Consider the following 24,739-nt stretch of genomic DNA (forward strand, 5'->3'; position numbering starts at 1 on the left):
TTTTGTATGGAGTTCGATCAGGGTTCGCATCCTGTAGCCGATCCATGTTTTTTCAACTTGTTTTTAGAAAATATATCCCCATTTTTCAATAAAAAAAAACACTCAATAAATATTACTAATCGTTAATATTAATATGCTGAAAGGCACTGTAAGTAAAAAATAATTTAATTTTTCGTGCAAGACATTTTTTTCGTATAGCGGTGCTGACGTGCGGATTCATTTTTATATGGGCGGAACTCGAGATAACCCCACCGTAATTTTATAAATTTTTCTGTAAAAAAACACCACCAAACCATCAAATTTTTTGTGGCATAATTGGATGTGGTGTAATTTTGTGTAGAATAAAACATCACGGTCAATGATTTTGTATTGTATCGGCCGTATAAATATTTTGAATTATGCGGGTTATAATTTTTTTCCGCCAGATACCGCTGAGGTCGGCAAAGTGACTCGCAAATCGTTCTCATCACCACGGCAGTCTTTCACCTAACCAAGGAAGTTTTGACGGATTGCCGAATATCTTGAAGCTGAATATCACCTGCTCCGATATCGAATATCAAATTAACTAAAAAGACGTAATAATTAGAAATATGCCAGAGGCAACAAAAGTTGAGGCGAAACCATCAAAGGAGGTGAAGAATGGTAAAGAAGAGGAGAAAAATGATTTGGTAAGTAGATATTATAACCAATTGCTGGCTAACCATTTCGCCTGTTGTACTAAAAATATTAAACCAACTCTGACCGGTGACTTGCACCTTCGTTTTCGTTCGTTCTGCCGCGATTGTCTTCGATGATAAATATAATTCAGTGTTACTCTCGCATCTTCATACCCATTAATTTTTCGCAATCAATAACAATGAAACCCAACTGGGATTTGCCAACTTCATTCCACAAAAAGAATCTTTTTTTAGCTGTGTTCAACCTTTCAGTAAAACTAGAAAAAAAGAAATGAAAAATCCGAATGTATAAAAACCTCACTCATCATTAATGGTTACTTTGTTTTCACACAGTCAGAAGAAGACAAGCTGCTTCAGGAGGAGTTGGGCAACCTAGTCGAAAGGCTGCAAGATTCGAACACATCTTTGTACTTCTCGGCATTAGAACTACTCCGTTCTCAAATACGTGCGTCAACAACGTCAATGACGAGCGTGCCAAAGCCATTGAAATTTATGCGACCTCACTACGATACAATGAAGGTGGTATATGAAAAGATAAATGACCCGAAAACCAAGGAGCTCTGTTCAGATGTCATATCTGTCCTAGCGATGAGTATGGGAGAGGGAAGGGAATGTCTCAAGTACCGCTTGACTGGTTCAGCGTTAGAAATCGGGGAATGGGGACACGAGTACGTCAGACATTTGTCAGGCGAGATTGCAGGAGAGTGGGATCAAGTAACCGGCGATGACGCCGAAGTGATCAGGAAAAAACTGGTAGACTTGGCACGTGAAATTGTCCCCTACAACATGGCTCACAATGCCGAAGCCGAGGCATGTGACTTACTCATGGAAATCGAACGGCTCGATTTGCTTGATCAGTATGTTGACGAGAGTGCTTACCCAAGGGTTTGCCTATACCTCACCAGCTGCGTACCTTACGTTGCTGATCCAGAAAATAGTACACTCCTTCACGCTGCCCTCAAGCTCTTCAGGAAGTTTGGCCAGTATCCGCAAGCTCTCAGGCTCGCCATGCAGCTCAATGACTTGACATTGATAGAGGATATTTTTACTTCATGCAAGGATTTGTAAGTTATATCCAGTCCTAATTTTTTGAGAAATGTATTTTTTAACCTAGTTATTATAGCACTGAAATTTTTAGAAAAATTTTTACACCAGAGCTGTTCAAACGGTAATGAAGCAATTGAGCAAAACCAAATAACAAACGCAAAGAGACGTAAATTTATGATCCTTTAATCAGATGACTCCACATTTCAGATCCGTTCAAAAGCAGCTGGCGTTCATGCTTGGTCGTCAGCAAATATTTTTGGAATTGAATGAGAACTCAAATGAGTACGATGACCTGGTTGAAATAATGTCCAACGCCCACCTAAACAACCATTTTCTAAACTTGGCTCGAGAGTTGGATATAATGGAGCCAAAAACACCCGAAGATGTCTACAAATCTCATCTGGAAAATTCGCGACCACCATTTGGAGGTGGTCAAGTAGATTCAGCACGTCAAAACCTCGCGGCAAGTTTTGTAAACGGTTTTGTTAACGCCGCATTTGGTCATGACAAGCTACTGATAGAGGACGGTAATAAGTGGCTCTACAAGAACAAGGAACACGGAATGCTCAGCGCCACAGCTTCCTTAGGACTCGTTTTATTGTGGGACGTTGATGGCGGCTTGACCCCGATCGACAAGTACCTGTATTCCGCTGAGGACTACATAAAATCCGGGGCTCTATTGGCTTGTGGAATCGTGAACTGTGGAGTCAGGAACGAGTGCGACCCGGCGCTCGCTTTACTGTCCGACTATGTCCTTCACAGCAGCAACAGCATGCGCGTAGGCGCGATAGTTGGTCTGGGACTGGCTTACGCAGGTTCAAATCGTGAGGCTGTCCTCAGCCTGCTTACCCCTGTGCTTAACGACCCCAAATCTAACTGGGAAGTTATTGCTTGTACTGCTTTGGCCCTCGGTATGGTGGCAGTTGGCTCTTGCAATGCTTACGTTACGACGGCGATAATGCACGCGTTGATGGAGAAGACTGATGCCGAACTGAAAGACACATATTCGAGGTTTTTGCCCCTTGGACTAGGCTTGTGCTTGTTGGGTAAGCAGGAGGCAGCAGAGGCAATAATTGCTGCTCTGGAAGTTGTGCCTGAACCATTCAAGGCGATGGCAACGACTATGGTCGAGGTTTGCGCTTACGCAGGGACAGGAAATGTGTTGAAGATTCAACAATTGCTTCACATTTGTTCAGAGCATCATGAGTCAAGTAATGAGAAGGACGAGAAGAGCGATCGTAAGGAAAAAGACAAAAGGGACGAAAAGAGGGAAGAGAGGGAGAGAGAGCTCAGCTCCCGCCAATCTATCGCCGTACTAGGGATTGCCCTTATTGCTATGGGCGAAGAAATAGGCGCCGAAATGGCATACAGGACTTTTGGGCATCTTCTCAGGTACTGCGAACCTGTCATACGTCGTTCTGTGCCCCTTGCTTTGGGACTCATCTCCGTATCGAACCCCAAACTAAACATCCTCGATACCCTCTCGAAGTTTTCTCACGACAGTGACTCTGAGGTTGCTCACAATGCTATTTTCGCCATGGGACTTGTTGGTGCCGGTACCAACAACGCCAGACTTGCAGCAATGCTCAGACAGCTTGCTCAGTATCACGCCAAGGACCCGAACAACCTATTCATGGTTCGTATCGCACAAGGCCTTACCCACCTTGGAAAGGGAACGTTGACCCTGTCGCCTTACCACAGTGACAGACAACTTCTCAGTCCTGTAGCAGTGGCGGGACTTTTGGGTACTCTCGTCGGATTTTTGGATGTCAAGAACAGTGAGCATTTTTGTGTCTGGAATTTAGCATTTGTTTTCAGGAATAATGCGGTTAAATACAATTATTCATCTTCTTTTGCAGTAATACTTGGTCGCAGTCATTATCTTTTGTACACACTCGCGACAGCGATGCAGCCTAGGATGTTGGTTACTTTTGACGAAGAGCTGAACCCCCTCGCCGTACCTGTTCGAGTTGGTATTGCCGTTGACGTTGTCGGGCAGGCGGGTAAACCAAAGACGATAACGGGCTTTCAAACGCACACGACACCCGTCCTGCTGGCCCACGGAGAAAGAGCGGAAATGGCAACTGAAGAATACGTACCACTGACGCCGATAATGGAAGGTTTTGTAATTCTAAGAAAAAATCCCGACTTCACGCCTTAATAACGATTTTTTATTTTCCACTATTAATGTATTAACTTTTAAAATAAGTATGTGAATGATGAATAATAAAAAAAGTAACGAAATTTAAAGAAGACTGGAAATGTGGATCGCTAAAATTGCCATGCATAATTTTCTTTCAATCGTTCGAATGATTAATTTCACGATATTTGAACATGTGTAAAACCCTAGCTTTGTAGCTTCTTCGTCGCCGAAATCCTTTATAGCACACAACTGATCTAGAAGAGAAGGATGCAATTTAATTAAAAAATCAGGCGGGTATATCTAGCACATTCTTTATTTAAATATATAAAACGCATTTAGTATTACACTCATACTTTTCCATTATTTTACCCGATCTAACCCTGGAGGAATTATTCATTGTTTATGCGTATCTTCCAAGTTATTCGGTAATAACATTTCGGGTTAAAAGAACACTTATATATATTTAAACGTATTATAAATATATACACATCCATTCATACTTCATATAGATTAAATAGAATAAATACAACGGAGTTAGAAGTTAATCGCATTTAAGTACCAACGTCGTATTTTAATCATTAGGTACTAATAATGCACTGCCATATCATATTATAGAATGTAGTCTACCGATTTTAGTATCTAAAAAGTAAATATTAAAATTGCAAGTGCGTCGTGAATCTCTTGAAACTGATAACGTTTGCGATTATGCGATACACTTGCAATTTTGCCGATAAATTCTCATTCAATAAACGTTATCTTACATAGTTTCAAGGTAACTGCATATCGTGTCTAACGAATTAATATACTGCGCTAAATGGAAATGAAAAAGAGTATTTGATAAAAAATTGTACTGTTTCGAAGAAATCGCAACACGTGATTATTGGCTTCGAAAGCCTAAAGTTACTGACCGCAAAAGATGACTACATATACGTTACAGCGGTCTAACCAGGCCGCATGACTAAAAATGTTACTATGTCGTTAAATCACTACATATAATTAATCTGCGATTCTGGGAAATAATTATCAACCGCCACTGAAGTTCGCAAGAATTTCCACGCCGGCAGAACTCGAGTCATTTTTTGCCAAGTAAGTAAAACTCGATGTGTGCCCGTTAAGGGCATGCACACCTTATAGAATGCGCGGCACCTTGACGTCAAAGATGAAAATATTTCATTCGCAATTCAAGATCGTGTGAGTGTTCGAAGAACGATGGTACGGACGTATTTCAATTCTGTAGTAACTGGAATAGCCGTGAGTGCTCATGTTTTCGGTAATCTGACTATTGGGTGGCACACTGCATATTTCATAGTCGTGAAGTAAACATCCCTACTCCATTGCATCCGTTACTGAATTCCATTTTGTCGTTAACGTGAGTTTCTAACACATTTATTAGTGCAAAACTTCAGTTTGTGATGAGAGCACGATATGATCGTGAAATGCAAATGGGATTTTCTTCGCTTCTTACTTCAGGAACCCGGGCATGTCTGATTGTGAGCGTGAAATCGACTTAGTCACGGCCTGTCAGGAGACTAGGAAATGTTTAAATGGTGCATACAATGTTCAAGACTGAGATCATTTTTGACCCCTTATAGAAGGTAAAATAAATTTATCGTCATCGTAATTGATACGAATCCATGTAGTGTTTGAACGATTCTATGATAATTGAAGGGAAACTATCTAAGAATTCAAACGCGCGATAAGATTCATTGTTTCGTGATTCGTTTGTCTATCTTCTCTTTCTAACAAATCATTTACAAAAAGAAATCAAGAAACGATACATGAACAGATACTCCTATGTCCACCCCAATGTTTCTCCGCGTGCACGTCGTGATTGTACATAGTAAGTATTTCCCCGTTCATATGCGTTTGCGTAGTTCAAGACCAACGCCTCTATTCAGTCAATTGAATACGTATAAATTGATGCGAGGATTGATCACTTTCCAGCCGATTTCGTGCGTCGAAGGAACCAACTAGATACAATGCTTCCTGTACCCTCTGTACCAACCAAGAACACACAACAATCGGCATCGCACTAATCGAAGACCGAGCATGCAGTCTTCTTCTCAGTTTCGGAGGCTGATCCCGAGTAGCAGTCAAGAGCTTTACGAAGTTTGTCAATCCACTCGTCGATGTCTTCGTCAGTGATACGGCCACCGTCGGCGTCGACGGAAATCGAGCGAGCAAACGACCGTTTGCCGACGAGTGCGGAGAGCATAAGAGTGACCATGGGTATCCCAAGACCGAGAAGAAACATGGGGTGCATAACGTGTTTCATCCCGTGTTTTTTGAAACTTTTGAACAGTTCGGAGAAGAAGCTTTCCTTTTGGTGTTCGTGGTACTTCCCGTATAGATGAGGCTTGATCTTTCCGTACTTGGCAATGTAGTTGTAGTAGTACGGATCGTAGGACTGGGCGTATAACTGTGAGTGATAAACGTTAAGATCCGGCGGAGGATGATTGGCGTCCGGAAACCAAGCGCTTGCGTCTTCGTACGGATTCGGAGCCTTAGAGTAATACCGTTTATGGTAGCCGGGTGGCTTGGTGTAAATTATTTCCGGAGCTCCGTGGCCGTAGCCTCCGGGCGGAAATCCTGGAGGCCCCACTCTGGACTGAGCGCGATAAATGCCGCCCACGTACGGCGGCCTCACAACGAAATTCCGCCTCCTGTAGGGGACCGGTGGGCCTCTAAGAACCGCCGGACCCTTTTCGACCATACCTTGGACCGGTCGATTAACCCAGTTTGCGTTATGGCCGATCACCCGATCCGCCGCAAACGGCATTTGGGCTGGTTTTATTTGTGGGTTCGCGTATTCCGGCTGTGCATACTGAGGGTACTGGAGTTCCGGCTGGCCCGCTAGGTTAACTTGCTCGTTTCCGCGACTCAAGTCTTCTCGCTGAGGCAGTACTATGTCCGATATGTGGGGCTGGTGATGGGCCGACAAGTCACTCGGCTTTTGGGCCCCACCCAGGTACTCTTCGAGGGCCACCTTGGACTCCTCGGGTGTTTTCGAGTTCAGGAACATCGCCAGGGCCGCATCTGACTGCTCGGGAAATTCCGGCTGATGCGCGGTTTCCGCATTCTCCGGGTAGGCCTGGTTCCAGGTATGCGTTTTCTCCGCAGGATATGATACGGGTGCTGACACTGGCGACTTGAGGTCTTCATCCGTGATGGTCTTGTAGGAGTTCGCGGAGGAGCTCACCGCCGATGATATTTCGTTTCTCGTTGAAAGCCGGGGGGGCCCCGGGCTTACAGACCTATCACCGTTAGCTTGGTATTTGTTCTGGGCCCGTTCGGCTTGGAGGCTTTTTGCAGCAAGCAAATACGAATCTGTCTCCGTATCCGAGATTTCCAGGGAACGCCCCTTAGCCGCATTCTCTGCCAACTGCGACTCTTCGGCCGTGTAAATCGTGTCCTCGGTCAAAGGATTACCATCAAAGTTCAACTGACCCCAGGCTGCCTGGATCGTTATTAAAAAGAGAGGAATTACGGATACCCGCATGGTTCTGCAAACACAACAAAAATAAAAGTATTCCGTTAGAGTGTACCACAATTGCCGAATAAACACCGTATGGAGTACAAGTTATGGGTGATTAACCTAAAATCGGAATTACTAATAAATTTGTATTATACTTCAATGGGAAATGATAGCTTGCCTGCAGACTTGAAGATTTATGGACCGTAGTGATAAAAGTCAGTGTATAAATTAAAAACATGTACCAAATAGTTGGAAATAAACAAATGAAATAATTCGCAAGTTAAATATACCATAACGGTAAGTTATTCGGTAAAATTGTACTTATACAGCGAATGATTAATTTGTGTTACAGGTGGTGGTGATTGGCTTTTGGCGGTATATACATCTCTAGTGATCGATGCAAATGATGGGTTAGTACACCGATTCATGTACGCTGTAATAAATTGTTTCCGTACGTCATTAGTTGAAAAAATACAACTGCTATCATGACGACACTATAATGCAAATATCAAGGCAAACGACCGAAATACACGAGATGGAGTCATGCGATAGAACGTTTCCGATCGCCGGTTTCTTGTCACGCACATTATACATGTATGGAAATTTATTGAATTTGCTTAAACTTTGTCATTCGTTTCATCGTTAGAAGTCTAAGAATAAATTTTACGATGTTCATTATGTTTATATCATGGGAACCAAAACCTCGCTAAACATGTTTTACAATTACGCAATAGTGCTAGGATTCAATGTTTGCATAATATATGTATGTATAAGGAAATGATCTATGGCATCTCGTGTATTACGTAATACATACTCGTTTCAGATTCGAGTCTTTTGAGTTTTATTTCATTGTTTTACTTCTATTTTTAATTCTAAATTTGCCTAACTCGTTTATGAAGCGAACCTTATAAACCTCCAACAGGAGCGCAAAGCGATTAAAAGGAGAAAGAATGTCTAAAGAAAAGGAAAGAGAAGAGAGATATAAAGTATGAAAACGAGAATCAACTGTTGCTTTCAAACTCGATATCCTTCTCAATCGTTGCTCCTGTGTCCTGTACAATGCCAATTTCTTCTGTGTGGTGTAAATTTATAAAGAGGAAATTGGTGCGGGTGATTCGACCTCGAAAAATAAACGAAATGTTACCAGCCGACTCGTATCGCTGGTCGAGAGAAAGTAGTACCCATACCGGGAAGGGAAAAAAGGAACGAAAGAAGGTAAAAAAAAAATACAGCTGGAATGAAAAAAAAGAACAGCATCAAGACATTCTCTGACAATTCACGTTCACGGGTTGTTTAAGCAGTTCGAGGTGTGTCACAGTAAGAGATATCGAATGTCCGGCAATAACGTCCGCATAGTAAAAGGCTTTCTAAAACCGTTAATTTCATTATACAAAACGATCACCTTACAGCTAAGCACATGTATGTATATGTATTTTAATGTACAAGTTTTTAGGAGGATAAAACAGTCTTTTCTGAAATTAAAAGTTTACATTTTCTGAAAGAACTTGCATTCGCGGCATCTAATTGTAAGTCGGGTGGATATATTTTTGCGGTCGGCGGCCGAATAAATTATATCCGGAATTCAAATGATTCCACTTACATACATTATTATCATTATTGTTGTTACACACACATCTATATGTATATAGTATATTATAAATATTTGTTACTAAATGGTCATGCATTTGCAAGCCAATTGCTGCTGATCTGTTTGCAAGGTAGTTGATACGACGAAGCAAGCGGATGATAAGTTTTGAATATACATGAATATCTTCACGCTAGAGTGATCAACCGTGAATGCGTGCATTCGTAATAACGCGTTATCTATCTTTAAGTTTGTTGATGAGGTATACATTTTGCGCACAAAGTATGATATGCCTTTTGCAAATTTATTCATGGTCTTTACCGTTATATCAATGAATATTTCCTTCTGAACCTTGTGAACCGGAAAATCCAGTATTGACCATTAATTCGAAATTAGATTTTCATCTAAACTCATTTATATTCTATACATGGCTCTCGGATTGAAAACGGTTCTTACACTTACGAGAAACCCCGTTGTCCAACTTTTACAGTAACAATAGAACATGTGCGAATATTTATATCATACATAATAAATTTTTTTAAAAAATAGGAACATGAGATACTTGATGTATGGATAATCACGTGATGCGGAAAAAGGTAAATCATTTCTATTGCGAGGAATCGCGTACTTACAACTAATTGGATCCTGGTAGTCGACCATGCACGTGAATCATCGAATCATGCGGTGTGATTTGGCGTATGAAGAAAGTGAAGTGAAACGGACGCTACAACGGGTGATAAAAACAGAATTGGGAAAGGAATGAAATAAAATTGAAAAAATCACCCGCGAGTATATGAATTTAAACCGCGCGACGCGGAACTACTCATCCGTCGAGTCCGGCCGGTTTAAAGGATTCGAAGACACTGAGCTCGTCTCACAGCGAGAAAGGAGTTTGTGGATTCCCTCCAGAAGATGCTCAGTCAACCTACACCTTGACGATATACATATAGAGCCACATTTTACCTACATATACAAATACACTTTAATTTATCCATCTTATACGTTTACACTGCCATGGTTTTAAATGCGTTGTTGTACACCTTCGACTCAGTGGTCAGCAATAGAGGGGGAGTCTAGACTCCAAACGGTCTGGTCCAGGGATGTAACGACGAACCAAGAAATTTTATCGCAACATTAACTAGCATTTTGTTCGAATCCAGTAAAAGAAATTACGATTTATCGTAAAGGTATACTTCGGTTCGTATCTTATTTATATAAAAAAATTTCCACATTACAAGAATCTACCAAACACCAGGATATGGGATCGTTCAACGACCAGTCCGCCCACTAAACGCAACGTCCAGGATAAAAATGGACAGGGTAACGGGCCAGTTCGTCACCGAGATCTATCGTACCAAAAAAGATGAATTAGACAGATCAGACAGATGAATACTGAAGAGTCTTCAATTGGATCGTCGAATCACACAGACGGTGAGAATTAATTGTTTTCGCATATAATTAGAGGAATGACAGAGTGACGATAAAACATTATTGCATCTGCAACGTTTAGTAATACCAATTGCTAGACTACGTCCAAAGTAGTGGATCCCACCTTAAAGTGCCAGATCCAAACGTGGGACCACGTCTCAGTGGTCACTGACAGGTTTCTCGTTGGCCTTCAAACAGTTGTTGATGGACGTGGGTATTGGCCCGCCGAAAAAGAGCCTCGAAACGGAGAGACAAGAACCATACTTGTATAACTGGCTACTCTTCTTTCCAAACCGTGCGTGTATGGTAGAAGGTAACCATCCGTTCATCGGCGGCAGTAATAAGCACGGAGGAACACTTTCTTTGTACTCAGCTCACCAAGATTGGGCTAAGAGAAGAAAGGAAGGAGGGAATGCCACCCCACACATTGAAAGAGTACGAACAGGATTTAAAGAAAAGAAAGAAGACCAAATGGAAGGCTTCGTAAGTCCACCGCCGATGCGTTCATGCAGACACAACGATAAAGCATGACGATTGGGGCCCAGCAGGAGGTCATCGTCCGTAGAATTGACCAACTTATGAACAACAGTTTCGGAATAACTACCCGCCCTTACTTGATTCATGGTTAAAATACGTCTTTGAGCAAGTTTTAGCTCGGTAGTTATTAATAGTTGATACGCTTTGCTATATGAAGATCAGTGTTTACGTAGATCCAGGCACGTCGGTACCATTCATGACCATAACCTCAGATTACACGCAACGAGTGTTGCCTCAAATGGTACTAAGACTACTGAAACCAGTACATCTATCCTGATCAAACGTTTGACAGGAATTTATTGTGGTGCTAGTGGCACTTAGGTCCGAGGTACGATAGTGGCGCGGTTAGCCCCACCTTGAACCAAGATTCCAAGGTGTATGTATGCTCATTGAGGAAAGTAAAGCCGCCGTTAGACCAGGATATGAATACGCACTGTGTCTGTGAGTGTCCGCTGTGTCTGCGAATGGTTCTTACCGCAAATTGTACTTTGACAAACATTGTCGAGTCTGTTAAAGAATTCTAAAGTGGATGTATGCGTGATGGCTCTAGAAATAAGAATTATGTCCCACTTGTGACGGTGGTTTTGGTTCGTCTATTTATTCTTCTTCTTCTTCTTCTCGTTTACTTTATTATTGTTATTACTGTCCCAGATTACTGCAATCGTCGCCACAATAATGTCATTCGCGAAAATTCCCCATTAATTATACATTCAACCGAATTTCATTCAACGTTGTTCAGTGCCGTCACAAAAAAATTCTGACAATTATGTATCTACCAAGAATAGGCGACCGGAACTCTTATCAATCTTTTCGTCCACACTGTCTAGACTCAGGCTCTGAATGTCGGCACAGTGTGATTTGCAGGCGTGTCTGAATTACGAATGAAGTGTGAGTGCGGCACGAACACGTCGGGAATTAAGTCTGAATAGAGCAAAGGTTAAATTGTTAACTAACCCTGGTAAAGTACTCAAATTTGGTTCATTATGAGACCTTCTTCGTTGGAATTGACTTCCATTAAAGCAAGTCGCGTGCAGCAGGAATTGTCATGTATACATTGCGTCTGGGTAAAATTACTTTAATGTCATTACATCTCTAACAAATTCCTCGCCTAAATAGTTGACTGCTAAACTTCCAAATTCTCGCGATTTCTTTGAGCTTTTTTTTCTATCATCTGACGCGAGTCAAGTTAAAAACCAACTCCACGTACGGTGTAGTACAACCGATTGTTTAGAAAGTATAATTACTTTTTTCGCAGGTTTTAATGATTATATACGGATAGGATATTGCTCGTAAACGGGAAAGTGAAGAATTTCTGTTTTGTAAATATGCTGTATTAATTTGCGATACTGTCCAAACAATTGCCGAAGAATTCACCAATTAGAGCTTTCCATGAAAATTTTTTTTGCCAGGTATTAACAATTAATGTTGAATAATTTTTCACCCCCTTATTTTAAATTTGCGAATTAGTGATCGTCTATCAATCAACAAGCGTTGTAATAATATAAAATATAAATCAGGCCGTAACGAATCAGAAAAAAAGTTTTTGTTTTTTGACACAATTTTGAAAGGCGGCATCTCGTTTAAACTGTGCCACAACTCACACGTGTATTGAAACTTTTGGTGAAGGTTATTAACCCGGTTTACTATCAATTCGATAAATACATTGGAACACTCCCGGGAATTACTAATTTGTAGCAACTAAAAATTACAAAAAGTTTTACCTATATATTTTTCTTTTTCTCATGGCATAACGCATGGCTTTTTGAACCATGGTTCATCGATTATCATCGGTCAAATCGAATATGAGAGCAGTGTAAAAAAAATTAGCATGACCATGAAATTATGACGTGAAGTCGTAAAAGAAAGAAGAAGAAGAAGAAGAAGAAAAAGATCATTGTACATAGGTTTCAGAATTTTTTTTTCTCTTTCCATCATTCGAACGCTGAGAAGTTTCCAAAGATTCCAGAGAGAAATCTAGCACAAGTTCTTCAAATATCCGGGAATTAGGTATATTTTAAGTATGTTTGTTTAGACTGGTTTATTAGAAATATATTCAATAGATGCCGCGTTATCGGAATAACAAAATATCCGTACAATTAGTTACATCGAAAGTACAGTTACGTGTTACTCATTACACGACGCTGAGAAACTTGGGGGGATTTCAAGGTAAATGTCCATGCACATAACATAATTTGCATACCGGACAAGTTCACCTAATTGACGTTAAAAATTTTTTAAGCTATGTGACGAAATTTCTGCTGTTTTCCATTAGCTATTTTATGTGCACAGAAATTTCACGCATGCAATTTAAAAGGGTGGCCTCTTTATATACAGCCGTGAAACGATTAATGCTGGCGAAAAACAAGCGTGTAAGTCTACGAGTGAAAGTATCCCGACATCAACCAGTGATTCATTAATTATTATTTGACCCGTTCTGCTTCCGAAGACCTTTAGCAGAATTCTTGGAGCATCGTGAGGTGTTCGAAACGAGGCACGGGCTCAAGACCAAGAGTGGCAAATTTCCACTCAAGGCCAAGTTTACCGTCAAAACTGGAACAGAATCTTGGAGGCAGAACGCCCTAAGATGCCACTGAAGCAAATATCGCAGTAATATATTTGCTGGCATATATTACGACGTGATATTATACTTCACATGTTAACAATAAGCCAGTAAACTTACTACAATTATCGCTACTAGTTTTATTCGATTAATTGAGTTTTTCGATTAATCGTTTTATCGATTAATCGATTAATCGACGTTTTCGATTCATGTACCTACTGACCCACGGAATTATTATGAGGCAGCTCCGATTAGCGATTAATTGAAAAAACGATTAATCGAAACCGTCGATTAATCGATAATTGGAAAACGATTAATCGAAATCGTCGATTAATCAATTAATCTGCAAATGTGGGACTACATAAATCCGCGATTTTTTCGTTAAAGACACATGCGTGATTATCTGGGCATAAGTATATGGAAATCATATCATTGCCAAGTTTCGTGAAAAGCATGACGATCAAGATTTTACTTACAGTGTTCGCGGTTTAGGAGAAAGTTTTAGCTGATATATATTCAAATTGGACAAGGTGCGGGTCAAATTCGTGAAAAACTAAACATATAGTCCGTGATTTGAAACACACCTACCAACAGTTCCGGAATCGTCTTACAATTAAACATCAGCCGTCAGACCAAAGAAGGAGAAGACGAAGTAAAGAAGAGGGTCTAAAGGTGAAGTTAGCATAGATATTAGACGCAACCAGAGTGGCATAGTATCCAAAAGTGGGCCAGGCATAACAAAATTGGCAATACATGTATTTACATTCATATATGTATCTAAATCTATACTGTCTTGGCAGTTTTTGGCTGACGCAGGCCACGCGTTGTATTCCTAAGATATGCCAATGTACTTTTCCTTCCATGGGGCAGGTCCCGATAACGCCCCAAGGGTTATTCTTCTTACGTGTCAGCTCTCGTGCGAAAGGTGGTCCAGGTATACTCTCTCTCAGTACCGATGATACGGTGAAAATGAGGAGCGAACAAAGATGTTGACGATGTAATCAGTAATTGAGAAGATGATAGTTTTGTGTGCTGTATCATTTATTTATTTAAAAGGTATTTACTGTTACCTTTTTTCTTCACTTCGCGACAGTTCAACGGCCAATAAAAGAGCTCGAATCATCGTCCCCAGTTTCATTGGTCGATGATGATGATAGTTAGACCCAAGGCGCCTCTTGTCAAGTGAGCCGGGCATGGAAGGCTCGTAATTGTTTCATATTACATTTGTCGTCTGCCGCGTCACGTACTGATGTAGAACGAGCGAGCGAGTAGAACGAGCGATGCTTGGAAGTGTAACAACATCGTGAAACGCCAGTAATAGTAATCGTTTGAATATAAAGTGAAAAACGCCCAACTTAAGATGGAACCTGGACGAAGCGGTCGTTCGAAAAGCTTCTGGGAAAGGTGCAAGGCTTTCCTACGCAAGATTCATTTCAATACCGACAAGATATTCTATCGGTAAGTTCGATTTCGGTTTAACCGGCATGAAGGTATGATTCATCCTAACCCTTTCGATTGTCAACGGGATGAATGAGGTGGTCAATTACCTTACATTGATTTAGAGGACTGGAATGATCGAAACAAGGATTTTCAAATGATCATGAATCCGCGCATAGTTCGTCTGTTACAACGAAATCACGAAGACTAAGATAGGGTGATCACATATGACACAGGACCTGTTCTACTATATAAAGTGCATAATGTGTGTCCACGTTCTCAGTTGACGTTCGCGCCAATGCATAATTTTAGACGCGACCGAGTCTAGCACGCTTTAATTAATAGATGTAATCAAAACTCCTGACATTCTACCACCAGCTTCAATCTTTGACAGTGAAAATTGAAGCAGTTACTACGTAATTACTTCCATTCATCTCCAATAGCCATAAAACGATAGCGTGCTAAATCGCCAAACAAGTTACAATCATTACTTGTTACGATTGTTATAGAACTACTGCAGGTCATCGATTTGTCAGATTGCATTTTAAGCTACGGTATCCGAACGTCTGTTATCGTCAATAGACAATGCAAGGAAGACTGCATGTGCTTGATGACATCTTCGTATTTAATTGAGCACAATTCATACGTACTTAAGTTATAAAGAAGTACGTGATCCGTTTAAAGATATCACGTCAATGTTGGCTTGAGACGATTACATCTATAAAAACGGTTGCCAATTTCTTGCTGTTAATAGCGATAACAAATATATAATCAAGACACAATTATATTTTACCAAACTTGTTGAAAATTAAATATATGAAGAACTTTAGCTGGTTCTTTGCTGATTAGACTCTACTTATAACGTAATATTCGACCAACACCGATGCTTTTTGTGTACAGCATATATTACATAAGGTTTATTGAAACGATTTTAGTTACTCATCACCGAACGTCTAAAACGTTACACCTTCAAACTTCATAGCAGCGATTAAAATGTTTTTTCAGTATAGGGGTGAGCATAGCCACGCGGCCATGGCTTTGGTTAATAATATCGTTCTGCATAAGCGCGGTGTGTGGTCCAGGATTTCTTTTCTGGGCGGAAGAAGTGGACGATGTTGAGCTCTTCATGCCCCTGGATTCGATTGTCAGGGCCGACGCTGCCTGGGTCAAGGAACACTTCAGAGACGATCTCAGATACGAAAGTATTATAGTTACTGCTCCAAACGTGCTAGATTCAGAAGTTTTGCAAGCTGTAAGTGATTAAGATTATCCCGCAGAGATATTTGAAATGAAACATAGAGGTAGAATGTAACTATATGTGTTCCGAATTGAGAGAATCATTGAGGAGAAAATCTTTGTATCTTCCATAGTCTTTCTTTTGCACACTATATTAGAAACGAAAGACGCGAAAGCCAGAAGATATTCGACAACGATAATGCTTCAGTTCACACGTCTCATGTATTATACATTCATTTTACAGCTGTACGAGATAGAGGAGTCCGTTAAAAGCATCGTGGTCGACAATGACACTTGGAATGACGTTTGCGCGGGGTAAGATGCTCTGGGAGTAGAGTTTTTTCTCATTTTTAAATCGAAGTAATTTGGTGATTCGACTCGTGTCCACAGATACTTGACGTGGTTTGAAGACGAAGAAGGAACAGTGGATCTTGGTGAAACGGAATTCACTGCTGAAATAATGGCGAATTTGAATACCTCGATAAAACACGATTGCTTATATCAATCGTTATTAAAGGTATGGAGGCCTGAAGAAAGGACGAACTTTCAAAACGCTAACAGAGACTCAATACTTGCCGATGTTACGGCGGCCCTAAGCGACCAGTGAGTTATTGTTGGAAAGAAACGAAACATTTCATGGGATCCTCCAATACCCAGACGTATTGTTGAAAATGAAAAGAAGTCAATATTTTCATCTCTTTCAGAAATAACAACAACATGCTGTTGGATATTTCTCTTCTGTTATCCGGAGTGGAATACGACGCAAGGGGATACGTGGTTGGGGCAAAAGCGACGATCCTAAATTTCTTATTAAAAAAATCGCATCCTCGTTCACCGGATTGGGAATTGGAGTTCATTAAGAAGGTGCTCTACTCGAACCGCACCTTGCCTGATGGAATGGCGATCTACGCGGTAGCGACGAGAAGTTTCACCGACTTTCTTCATCAGGTCTTGAACAGCAATATGACCGTCCTTTTCTGCGGCCTCTCGTTGATCGTCATTTACATAATCCTGATGATCGGAAGGTGCAACATTGTTCAGCAGAGGATTTACCTCTCCATAGTCGGGGTGTCGGTCATAGGACAAGCGATCCTTTCGGCCTACGGAATTTGCTACTACATGGGATACTTCTACGGTCCGATACATCCTATCCTGCCGTTTTTGCTACTCGGTATCGGAGTGGACGACATGTTCGTAATTATGCAGAGCCTTGAGAACATATCCAAGGTCGAAAAGCCGTCGGATCTAACGGAACGGATAGCTCGGGCCTTGCAGCAATCGGGAATGTCGATAACTGTGACGTCGGTTACGAACATTGTGGCATTTGCAATCGGAGTAACAACGGTGATGCCGTTCTTGGAATCGTTCTGCATGTTCGCAACGATGGGTATTCTCTTCCTCTACATATTTGAGATCACCTTTTTCGTTAGCTGTTTGGTGTACGATGAGAGGCGGCTTCAGCTCCAGAGGGACGGATGCTGTTGTCGCCCGACTCCCGAATGGAAGCCGAACGGGTGCAGCCAGAAAAACATCCAGCAGACTATATTCGAGAAATTTTTAGGACCATTCGTTACGAAGACTCCCGTCAAAATAGCAATCCTAGCTGTGACCACTTTCATCCTCGGGTCGAACGTATGGGGCATCTGTCAGCTTGAGCAGAACTTCGACCCCACTTGGTACTTAAATCAGGACTCGTATCCCATACTGTACAACAATAAGCTGAAGGAGTATTTTCCCAAGTATGGTAAACGGGCCGGTATTTATCTCGGCGATGTTGACTACTATCGGGACCACCAGGCCTTGGTCAACTTCACCGAAGCTTTGAAGGCAAACCCCTACGTTAATAACCAAACCGTCGATTGCTGGTTCATCGCCTTCGATAAGTGGTTGCAAGCACGAAGTCTAGGTCAATATTCTTCCCAGCAGAATCAAGTTTTCACAGTTATACCCTCCTGATAAATAGAGTTATTGTATAGTTTCAAAATTTAATTTATATTCACATGTTAGGCTTCTGGCAAGACTGACACTATCATGTAGACTGTTAGGTTGAAATGTTAAGCCCTATGTTTTATTTATTTCTGTGTTTCTCAGACCCCGAAGACAACGACGAATATCACAGTTACTTGACAGAGTACTTGCTGCTCACGAAAGAGGGTCAAGCTTACATAAAAGACATCAAATTTAGCAGAATACCAATCAACGAATACAACATTACGGTAAATTTAGGTTTTGGTTCTTCAATACTACTTAAATTTCCATTACCAGTCAATGTAGTCATCTAGTTGAGAATATTACGATTTCACACGAGAATCTAGAATATTCCATACATCATTTGACGACGAACGCTCGTTTTCAGACATCACAGATTCAAATACAGCACGTGTTAATAAATACAACGTCGGATCAAATTCGCGCGATGGAATTAATCAGAGAGACTGTAGAATCAATAAATTTCTCAACGGGTAACGAGCATGTAGCAGTATTCTCTCCAGATTATGTATCGTGGACAGCAAACAAGGTAATCGCATGAAGAACACTTCCAATTTACCTTTCACTTAATTTGAGTAAAAACTATTTAAAAACAATGCTGTTTCAGATCATCGGCGAAGAACTAATCAGAAATTTGGGTCTGGAAATTCTAGCCGTTGGGCTTGTAACGATAATTTTGCTTCAAGACTTGGAAGCTTCATTCTGGGTAATTTGCTGCGTTTTATTCACACTTGTGGATTTATTGGGTTCCATGTACTACCTGGGGCTAACGATTGAAATATCGTCCAGCATAATGGTCCTACTTTGTGCTGGATTGGCAGTGGATTATGCAGCCCACATTGGGATGGAATTTACCAGGATGAAAGGAACGAAAAACGGTTCGTTATACTCGGGACATTTCGTAAAGTTTCGGATCACTTTGCAAATGTACGTTATTATCTGCAATTTCGATGAACACATAATTTATTTGTTTTTCATTTCTTTTTCTGTCAGAGCGAGCTGTGGCAACGCTAAGTGTAATGGGACCCGCTGTGTTCAACGGTGGCCTCAGTACGTTCCTAGCATTCGTGCTTCTGGGTGCTAGCGAAGCGTATTTATTCAGTACGTTTTTCAAGGTATGATCAAATTTTCGTGACTTTGAAAGAGAATAGCTAAACACTATTACATACTAATATATTTTTCCATAATTTTTTCAGCTCTTTACATGCGTTGTGGTATTCGGACTCTTTCACGGTCTCTTCTTCTTACCTGTGATACTTAGCCTATTCGGACCAAATGAGTTGAAGATTGAAAAGGATGCTGAGATTGTCACGACACCACAGCAAATTTCCATGAACAATAAAAGTAAGCGGTCCTTATACATTTTAATGAAAATAAAAAATCACTGGTAAAAGCTAGTGATGTTTCGTGTCTCAACAAATTGGAGCAATCATTCTCCTACTTTTCTCGGTATATTACTTATTATTTTAACTTCCATGGCGACAAAAATATTTATTGTTTCAGGCCAAAGTATTGACGTAGAACAACAGGATTAAATTAAGACTGCATAGAATGTAAATGTTTTTAAATATAAACGAGTTTTTAATCGAATAAAAGAATGATTCTATTGTTCATTACGATGTTTTATTATACCCCCACGCATTTTAATATAAATAATTGTAGGTAATTCGTCAACTCACAGTTTCATTTCTGTCTTCTAGTCTTCACCTCTGTCCATCCATTGTCTTCATTCTCCTCAGCATCCATTTTCTCAACTGCTTCGTCATTTTTCATCTCATCTCTTACTCCTTCCAGAAGTTTAGGTTGCGCTAAAGTTTCCTTGGCGGGTTTCCTGCCCATTATCCATGGCTGAAGTGGGGGCAATTTCGCCATCTCCGTTACCGCTGTGGCTTCATCTCCATCCATACAATATTTATGAAATCTCAACAATACTTTGGCAACATCTGCTGCGCTATCATCTTGCAACTCTGTCTGGAAAGCCTCGTCCATATATTCTTCTATTTCCGCAGCTATATCGTCAGTATCTAGTCCCTCTGCAAATTTGGATTCGACATATAAGATACAAATTATCGCACGTATGAAATTATCATAAATGAGTTGGAAGCAAAATATTCACATTAGAACATTCAAAAGTAAATAGTCTGAACGTTTTGTATAGCTGAAAGTATCTTTTACTTTATTTCCACAACTGAAATCGGTTATATGAGCAATGTGAAGTCAGATTATATAGAAGATTATGTGAGAAGTGCAATATTTACATACGTAAGCAATGGAGACTAACCATTCATGTATAAGACTTCTGTAATGTATGCCGGGAAATCTTGAGCCCTATCTCTACTTCCCATTCCATGATCAACAGCAAGCTACAAAAAGAATTTGAATTATTATTATTTGGAGAAATTGTTGTTCATACATACGTGGCTTAGCAGTATCGATTATCTCTACAAAACAAGTCCGGAGGATTGAAGTCAATTTAATTACAGGTTTTGTATTGCTGCTTTGTATGAAACTATTCGGAACTGATTAATGATACTCTACAGAAATGCTTTGTAGAAAGACAACTTGTTCCGGGCATGGGAGGTTATGATGTTAGAAGGAGATAATTATTGTGATTAACAATAGAACGACAGCGAGATGCTGGTGAAAATAATTACATACGTTTAAAGCGGTCCAGTTGCTCAATACCCGTTCTGAAATCGTGAGAAAAAAATCCTTCGTGCTCGCCATGTCTCTCGATACAGGCATGCAGCATTGAGGTTATACAGTACCAAGTCGTAACGTAGTCGTAACGATGAAAAGACTTTTTATCGACGGAGGAAAACAGTGCAACAGTAGCGCGATTCTGTAACTCGTTATGCTGTCGTTATGGACTCATAACGACAAGTTTCGTTATGCTACCGACCGCGTCGCTATTATAACGACAAATGCGATTCTGTACACTATTCTTAGCGAGTTTTGTCGTTATTAGTAACGAAAAGTGTCGTTATGATGTCGTTACGGTGCGAGCGGATAGCGAGGCTCAGAGACCCCCTCGGTACGCTATAACGACGATTATAACGACACTTTGCACACGAGCTAGAGGAGTGGTGTGCGTTTCCCATATTTTTCTCGACTCCGAGAAAGTGCTTCGAAAAGTGCTCCGAAAGTGAAAAATAATTACGACGTTTGAAATAACAAGTAAGTAAGTTGACTTTTGCAGTAATTAGGAATTATCAATGCAGATTGACTTCAGAAAAAATTGTAGAATAGATTTCATTATTTTCTAAAAAAGAATAACATAACCTATAAATTGTAGTGTTGCTCCGAAGAACCCACAAAGTTGCTTCCACAAATATAATTATTCATTAATTTCATTAATAATTCATTTCTACTATTAAATCTATTATTTACGCTGTTTCTTTGATTATCTTCAATCTCAAAGGATCATGGCTATCGAATACCTTGCTTGGGATGTATTCGTTCTTGAGGAAAGATTACGTCGACTCGAACGTCGTGTGGAAAGAAGGCGACTGAGAGATGCTCAGAATCCTTTTCAGCTACCACGAGAAGAGTTTCTCAGCCTTTTTCGCCTGCCTCAAGAAGCTGTGATGAATCTTGGTTAACACCTTAAGCGCAGTCAAAGCGAAAATATTTTTCACTGTTCAGCAAAGCAGCATAGGTTCAGTTTGAGTTTTATATACATAATATGCATATTATATTTAGTCTACTTTTTTCTAAATCAACATATTTTCCATCAGGTGATGCTGGATATCCGTTGGAGCCTTGGCTGTTAACACCTCTGGCCAATTTTCCTGAAGATACGCGACAACATCAATATACACAACAACTATGTAAGGCTAGAAGCGTCGTCGAGCGGTTTTTTGGAGTTTTTAAATCTGTATGGAGATGCTTGTCATACCAGCGAGTCTTGATGCACGAACCAGCGTTCGCAGCGAAAATTGTTAATGCGTGTGCAGTACTGCACAACATGAGAGTGCAACTACGATTAAACAATGAAGATGATGAACAACTAGCACCGATAGCTCATCCTGTAGAGAATGATGTTGATCCGATGGATCAAGATGAAGAATACAACAGACGAGGACCACGCGCTTTGGCTCAACGAATTCAACAACAAATTATGAGAGAAAGATTTACCAACTTCCGTGATGCGGAAGAATAGAATACAGAATATGGAATGATGTTTATGGTTAAATTGCCAACAAGTATAATGTTTAAAGGTGATGAGAGAAATTAACGACAACAGAGTCAGGGCGGTGTTACGCTCCGACGTACCGCCTTGGCGTACCTTTTTCAAAATTCCATGTCATTTCATTTCTTTAATATCTTCAATGCACAGATATTATTTCATCAAAATCTCATAGGCTCATAGGAGTAAGGCTCCGGTCAAGCATCTCTAGACGCCAGGTTCGATTCCTGGCTCCGTCGTTAATTTTTCAAAATCACCAATTTTTCGAATTTACATTCCTTCAACTATAATGTTTACAATTGATTGTACATAAAGAAATATTCAATTGTGTTTTTAAAGTATAACTTTATTTTATAAAAAATATTCACCTTTTTTAACCTGAACAAAAAATAAAAACGCGAAAAATCTTTATTCTAAACTAGACCTCAATTTTTTTTCAAGTGGTATTGTTTTTAAATAGCTTTGCCTCCATGAAATTAACAAACTCAAAGACTTCTTGAAGTATTGAAAATATTACAGCTACAGTTATGATCTTTAGTAAAAAATGGGAGTAGTTATATAATTTTACTCTTCAGAATATTGGTTCTACGTGAAGAACCCAATGGTGGTCCATGCAAAAAGAATAGTGAGGAAAACGTAGAAGCAGTAAACGCTGCATGGGGATTCACGACACGTGGTCAAAGGGCTCCTTTTAAGAGTATGAGTGCAAATAAATTTTTTTACTTGTATTAAAATTTATTAAAAGTATTAAACGGTGTTAAGATATAATAACAATGATGATATTTATATTTACAATGTTCACTATACGATGGATTTGCACTGCCTGTGACTGAGTGATTGTGCGCGCCTCGATTTAAACCTTCATGCGCGCCACCGCGGCACGAATTTCAACTATTTTAAGGCGAGTTTCGATAAAATTCTAGTTACTTACTAAGGATTTGTCACAATACGTCACTTCCTGTCGGTATCCATAACGACGATTCGTTATCCCATTCTGTAACGTCGAAGTGTCGCTATTCGTAGTTACGGAATCGCACCGTCGTTATGAGATTGTCGTTACACGCGGCGAAATTCGTTATCGTTACGATAGCGTTCCGAATCGTTATTCTTATAACGAGTTACAGAATCGCGCTACAGCACAGGCGAAGAGGTGCAAAATTTTTTATCTGGCTTCGGCTGTAAAATTCGATGCGTTCATCACACCTAATGTAGACATATATACGCAATCCTTTTCCTTTGTAAAATGACCTCGATATTATAGGGGTCTCGAATGAATCGATTCCGTCATTTTTCATACTCCGTCAATGACAATTACGTCGATATAGTGCAGCCAAGAATTTATTCCAGCACTTTTCAAAATCGCGCAATTTTTCACCAAAAATACAAAGGGGTTAGCCTTACTTATTTTTGGGCCGAAAAGTTTTTGGTCTCAAATTCGATTTGCATGATCTTTTCTTGACAGATTAGACTCCCAGGAACTCAGCAAACGCAGCAAAAAGAGCGTGGGATCAACGGCCGAGAAATGACGACGAAAAGATCACCAGCTGAAAAATGTGTAAAACTCAGGTTCTGGTTTTCTGCCTGTAACTTTTGATCCGTTGCTCGCAGCGTATTGGGACTGCGCCTAATCGATTTCTCCCGCAAAATTACGTCAGAATAGTGCACGAAAGAATTCATTCCAGCACTTTTCAAAATCGCGAAATTTTTCACCAAAATACAAAGGGGTTAGCCTCACTTATTTTTGGGCCGAAAAATTTCTGGTCTCAGATTCGATGTGCATGACATTTACTTGACTAATTGGACTCCCAGGAACACAGAAAACGCAGCGAAAACAGCGTAGGATCAACGGGAGACAGATGACGACGAAAAGATCACCAGCTGAAAAATGTGAAAAACTCAGGTTCTGGTTTTCTGCCTGTAACTTTTGATCCGTTGCTCGCAGCGTATTGGGACTGCGCCCAATCGATTTCTCTCGCAAAATTACGTCGGAGTAGTGCACGGAAGAATTTATTCCAGCACTTTTCAAAATCGCGAAAATTTTCACCAAAAATACAAAGGGGTTAGCCTTACTTATTTTTGGGCCGAAAAATTTTTGGTCTCAGATTCGATTTGCATGACCTCTTCTTGACTAATTAGACTCCCAGGAACTCACAAAACGCAGCGAAACCAGCGTAGGACCAACAGCAGACGAATGACGATGGAAAAAGCATCAGGCGAAAAATGTGAAAGACTCAGGTTCTGGTTTTCTGCCTGTAACTTTTGATCCGTTGCTCGCAGCGTATTGGGACTGCGCCCAATCGCTTTCTCTTGCAAAATTACGTCGGAGTAGTGCACGGAAGGATTTATTCCAGCACTTTTCAAAATCGCGAAAATTTTCATCAAAAATACAAAGGGGTTAGCCTTACTTATTTTTGGGCCGGAAAATTTTTGGTCTCA

At 40.3% G+C, this 24,739-nt stretch overlaps 4 protein-coding genes and 1 long non-coding RNA gene across 6 annotated transcripts; 3 read left to right on the forward strand and 2 right to left on the reverse strand.

Moving 5' to 3' along the window:
• The first annotated feature begins 439 nt into the window (after window positions 1–439).
• Window positions 440–3,979, forward strand: LOC124219906 (regulatory particle non-ATPase 1). The gene is made up of 4 exons (XM_046628153.1): window positions 440–668; window positions 1,011–1,741; window positions 1,932–3,502; window positions 3,584–3,979. The coding sequence occupies exons 1-4, from the start codon at window positions 591–593 to the stop codon at window positions 3,883–3,885; spliced, it is 2,682 nt and encodes an 893-aa protein (XP_046484109.1). The 5' UTR covers window positions 440–590; the 3' UTR covers window positions 3,886–3,979.
• LOC124219909 (uncharacterized) lies at window positions 3,573–19,932 on the reverse strand. Of its 2 annotated transcripts, none has more exons than XM_046628156.2 (2): window positions 19,794–19,932; window positions 3,573–7,370 (listed from the first exon to the last, which is right to left on the reverse strand). In XM_046628156.2, the coding sequence occupies exons 1-2, from the start codon at window positions 19,799–19,801 to the stop codon at window positions 5,900–5,902; spliced, it is 1,479 nt and encodes a 492-aa protein (XP_046484112.1). In that variant the 5' UTR covers window positions 19,802–19,932; the 3' UTR covers window positions 3,573–5,899. The 2 variants fall into 2 exon arrangements, with proteins under 2 accessions (XP_046484112.1, XP_046484113.1); XM_046628157.2 differs by lacking the exon at window positions 19,794–19,932 and adding an exon at window positions 9,560–9,795.
• On the forward strand, window positions 14,639–19,725 carry LOC124219905 (patched domain-containing protein 3). The gene is made up of 11 exons (XM_046628149.2): window positions 14,639–14,910; window positions 15,895–16,141; window positions 16,370–16,440; window positions 16,516–16,728; window positions 16,830–18,031; window positions 18,217–18,341; window positions 18,482–18,643; window positions 18,722–18,992; window positions 19,108–19,229; window positions 19,311–19,458; window positions 19,618–19,725. Exons 1-11 carry the CDS (start codon window positions 14,813–14,815, stop codon window positions 19,647–19,649), a joined length of 2,691 nt encoding a protein of 896 aa, XP_046484105.1. The 5' UTR covers window positions 14,639–14,812; the 3' UTR covers window positions 19,650–19,725.
• LOC124219911 (pre-rRNA-processing protein TSR2 homolog) lies at window positions 18,802–20,956 on the reverse strand. The gene is made up of 3 exons (XM_046628159.2): window positions 20,773–20,956; window positions 20,396–20,477; window positions 18,802–20,147 (listed from the first exon to the last, which is right to left on the reverse strand). Exons 1-3 carry the CDS (start codon window positions 20,857–20,859, stop codon window positions 19,798–19,800), a joined length of 519 nt encoding a protein of 172 aa, XP_046484115.1. The 5' UTR covers window positions 20,860–20,956; the 3' UTR covers window positions 18,802–19,797.
• A 64-nt stretch (window positions 20,957–21,020) lies between these two features.
• Window positions 21,021–22,721, forward strand: LOC124219912 (uncharacterized). Its single transcript, XR_006883488.2, has 3 exons — window positions 21,021–21,291; window positions 21,536–21,772; window positions 21,852–22,721. It is a non-coding gene; the product is annotated as an uncharacterized lncRNA (long non-coding RNA).
• Window positions 22,722–24,739: the final 2,018 nt, after the last annotated feature.

The sequence above is a fragment of the Neodiprion pinetum genome, chromosome 5 (genome assembly GCF_021155775.2).
Source record: "Neodiprion pinetum isolate iyNeoPine1 chromosome 5, iyNeoPine1.2, whole genome shotgun sequence".
Taxonomy (NCBI): Eukaryota; Metazoa; Arthropoda; class Insecta; order Hymenoptera; family Diprionidae; genus Neodiprion; species Neodiprion pinetum.

Coding starts and splice junctions, on each gene's coding strand:
- LOC124219906 (XM_046628153.1), top strand. CDS start 591: ATGCCAGAGGCAACAAAAGTTGAGGCGAAACCATCAAAGGAGGTGAAG. Junction 669..1,010: donor AAGAGGAGAAAAATGATTTG/GTAAGTAGATAT, acceptor GTTTTCACACAG/TCAGAAGAAGACAAGCTGCT. Junction 3,503..3,583: donor ATTTTTGGATGTCAAGAACA/GTGAGCATTTTT, acceptor CTTCTTTTGCAG/TAATACTTGGTCGCAGTCAT.
- LOC124219905 (XM_046628149.2), top strand. CDS start 14,813: ATGGAACCTGGACGAAGCGGTCGTTCGAAAAGCTTCTGGGAAAGGTGC. Junction 16,142..16,369: donor ATTCAGAAGTTTTGCAAGCT/GTAAGTGATTAA, acceptor TTCATTTTACAG/CTGTACGAGATAGAGGAGTC. Junction 16,729..16,829: donor ACGGCGGCCCTAAGCGACCA/GTGAGTTATTGT, acceptor CATCTCTTTCAG/AAATAACAACAACATGCTGT.
- LOC124219911 (XM_046628159.2), bottom strand. CDS start 20,859: ATGCCTGTATCGAGAGACATGGCGAGCACGAAGGATTTTTTTCTCACG. Junction 20,478..20,772: donor GCAACTGGACCGCTTTAAAC/GTATGTAATTAT, acceptor TTCTTTTTGTAG/CTTGCTGTTGATCATGGAAT. Junction 20,148..20,395: donor AGAAGTCTTATACATGAATG/GTTAGTCTCCAT, acceptor CCAAATTTGCAG/AGGGACTAGATACTGACGAT.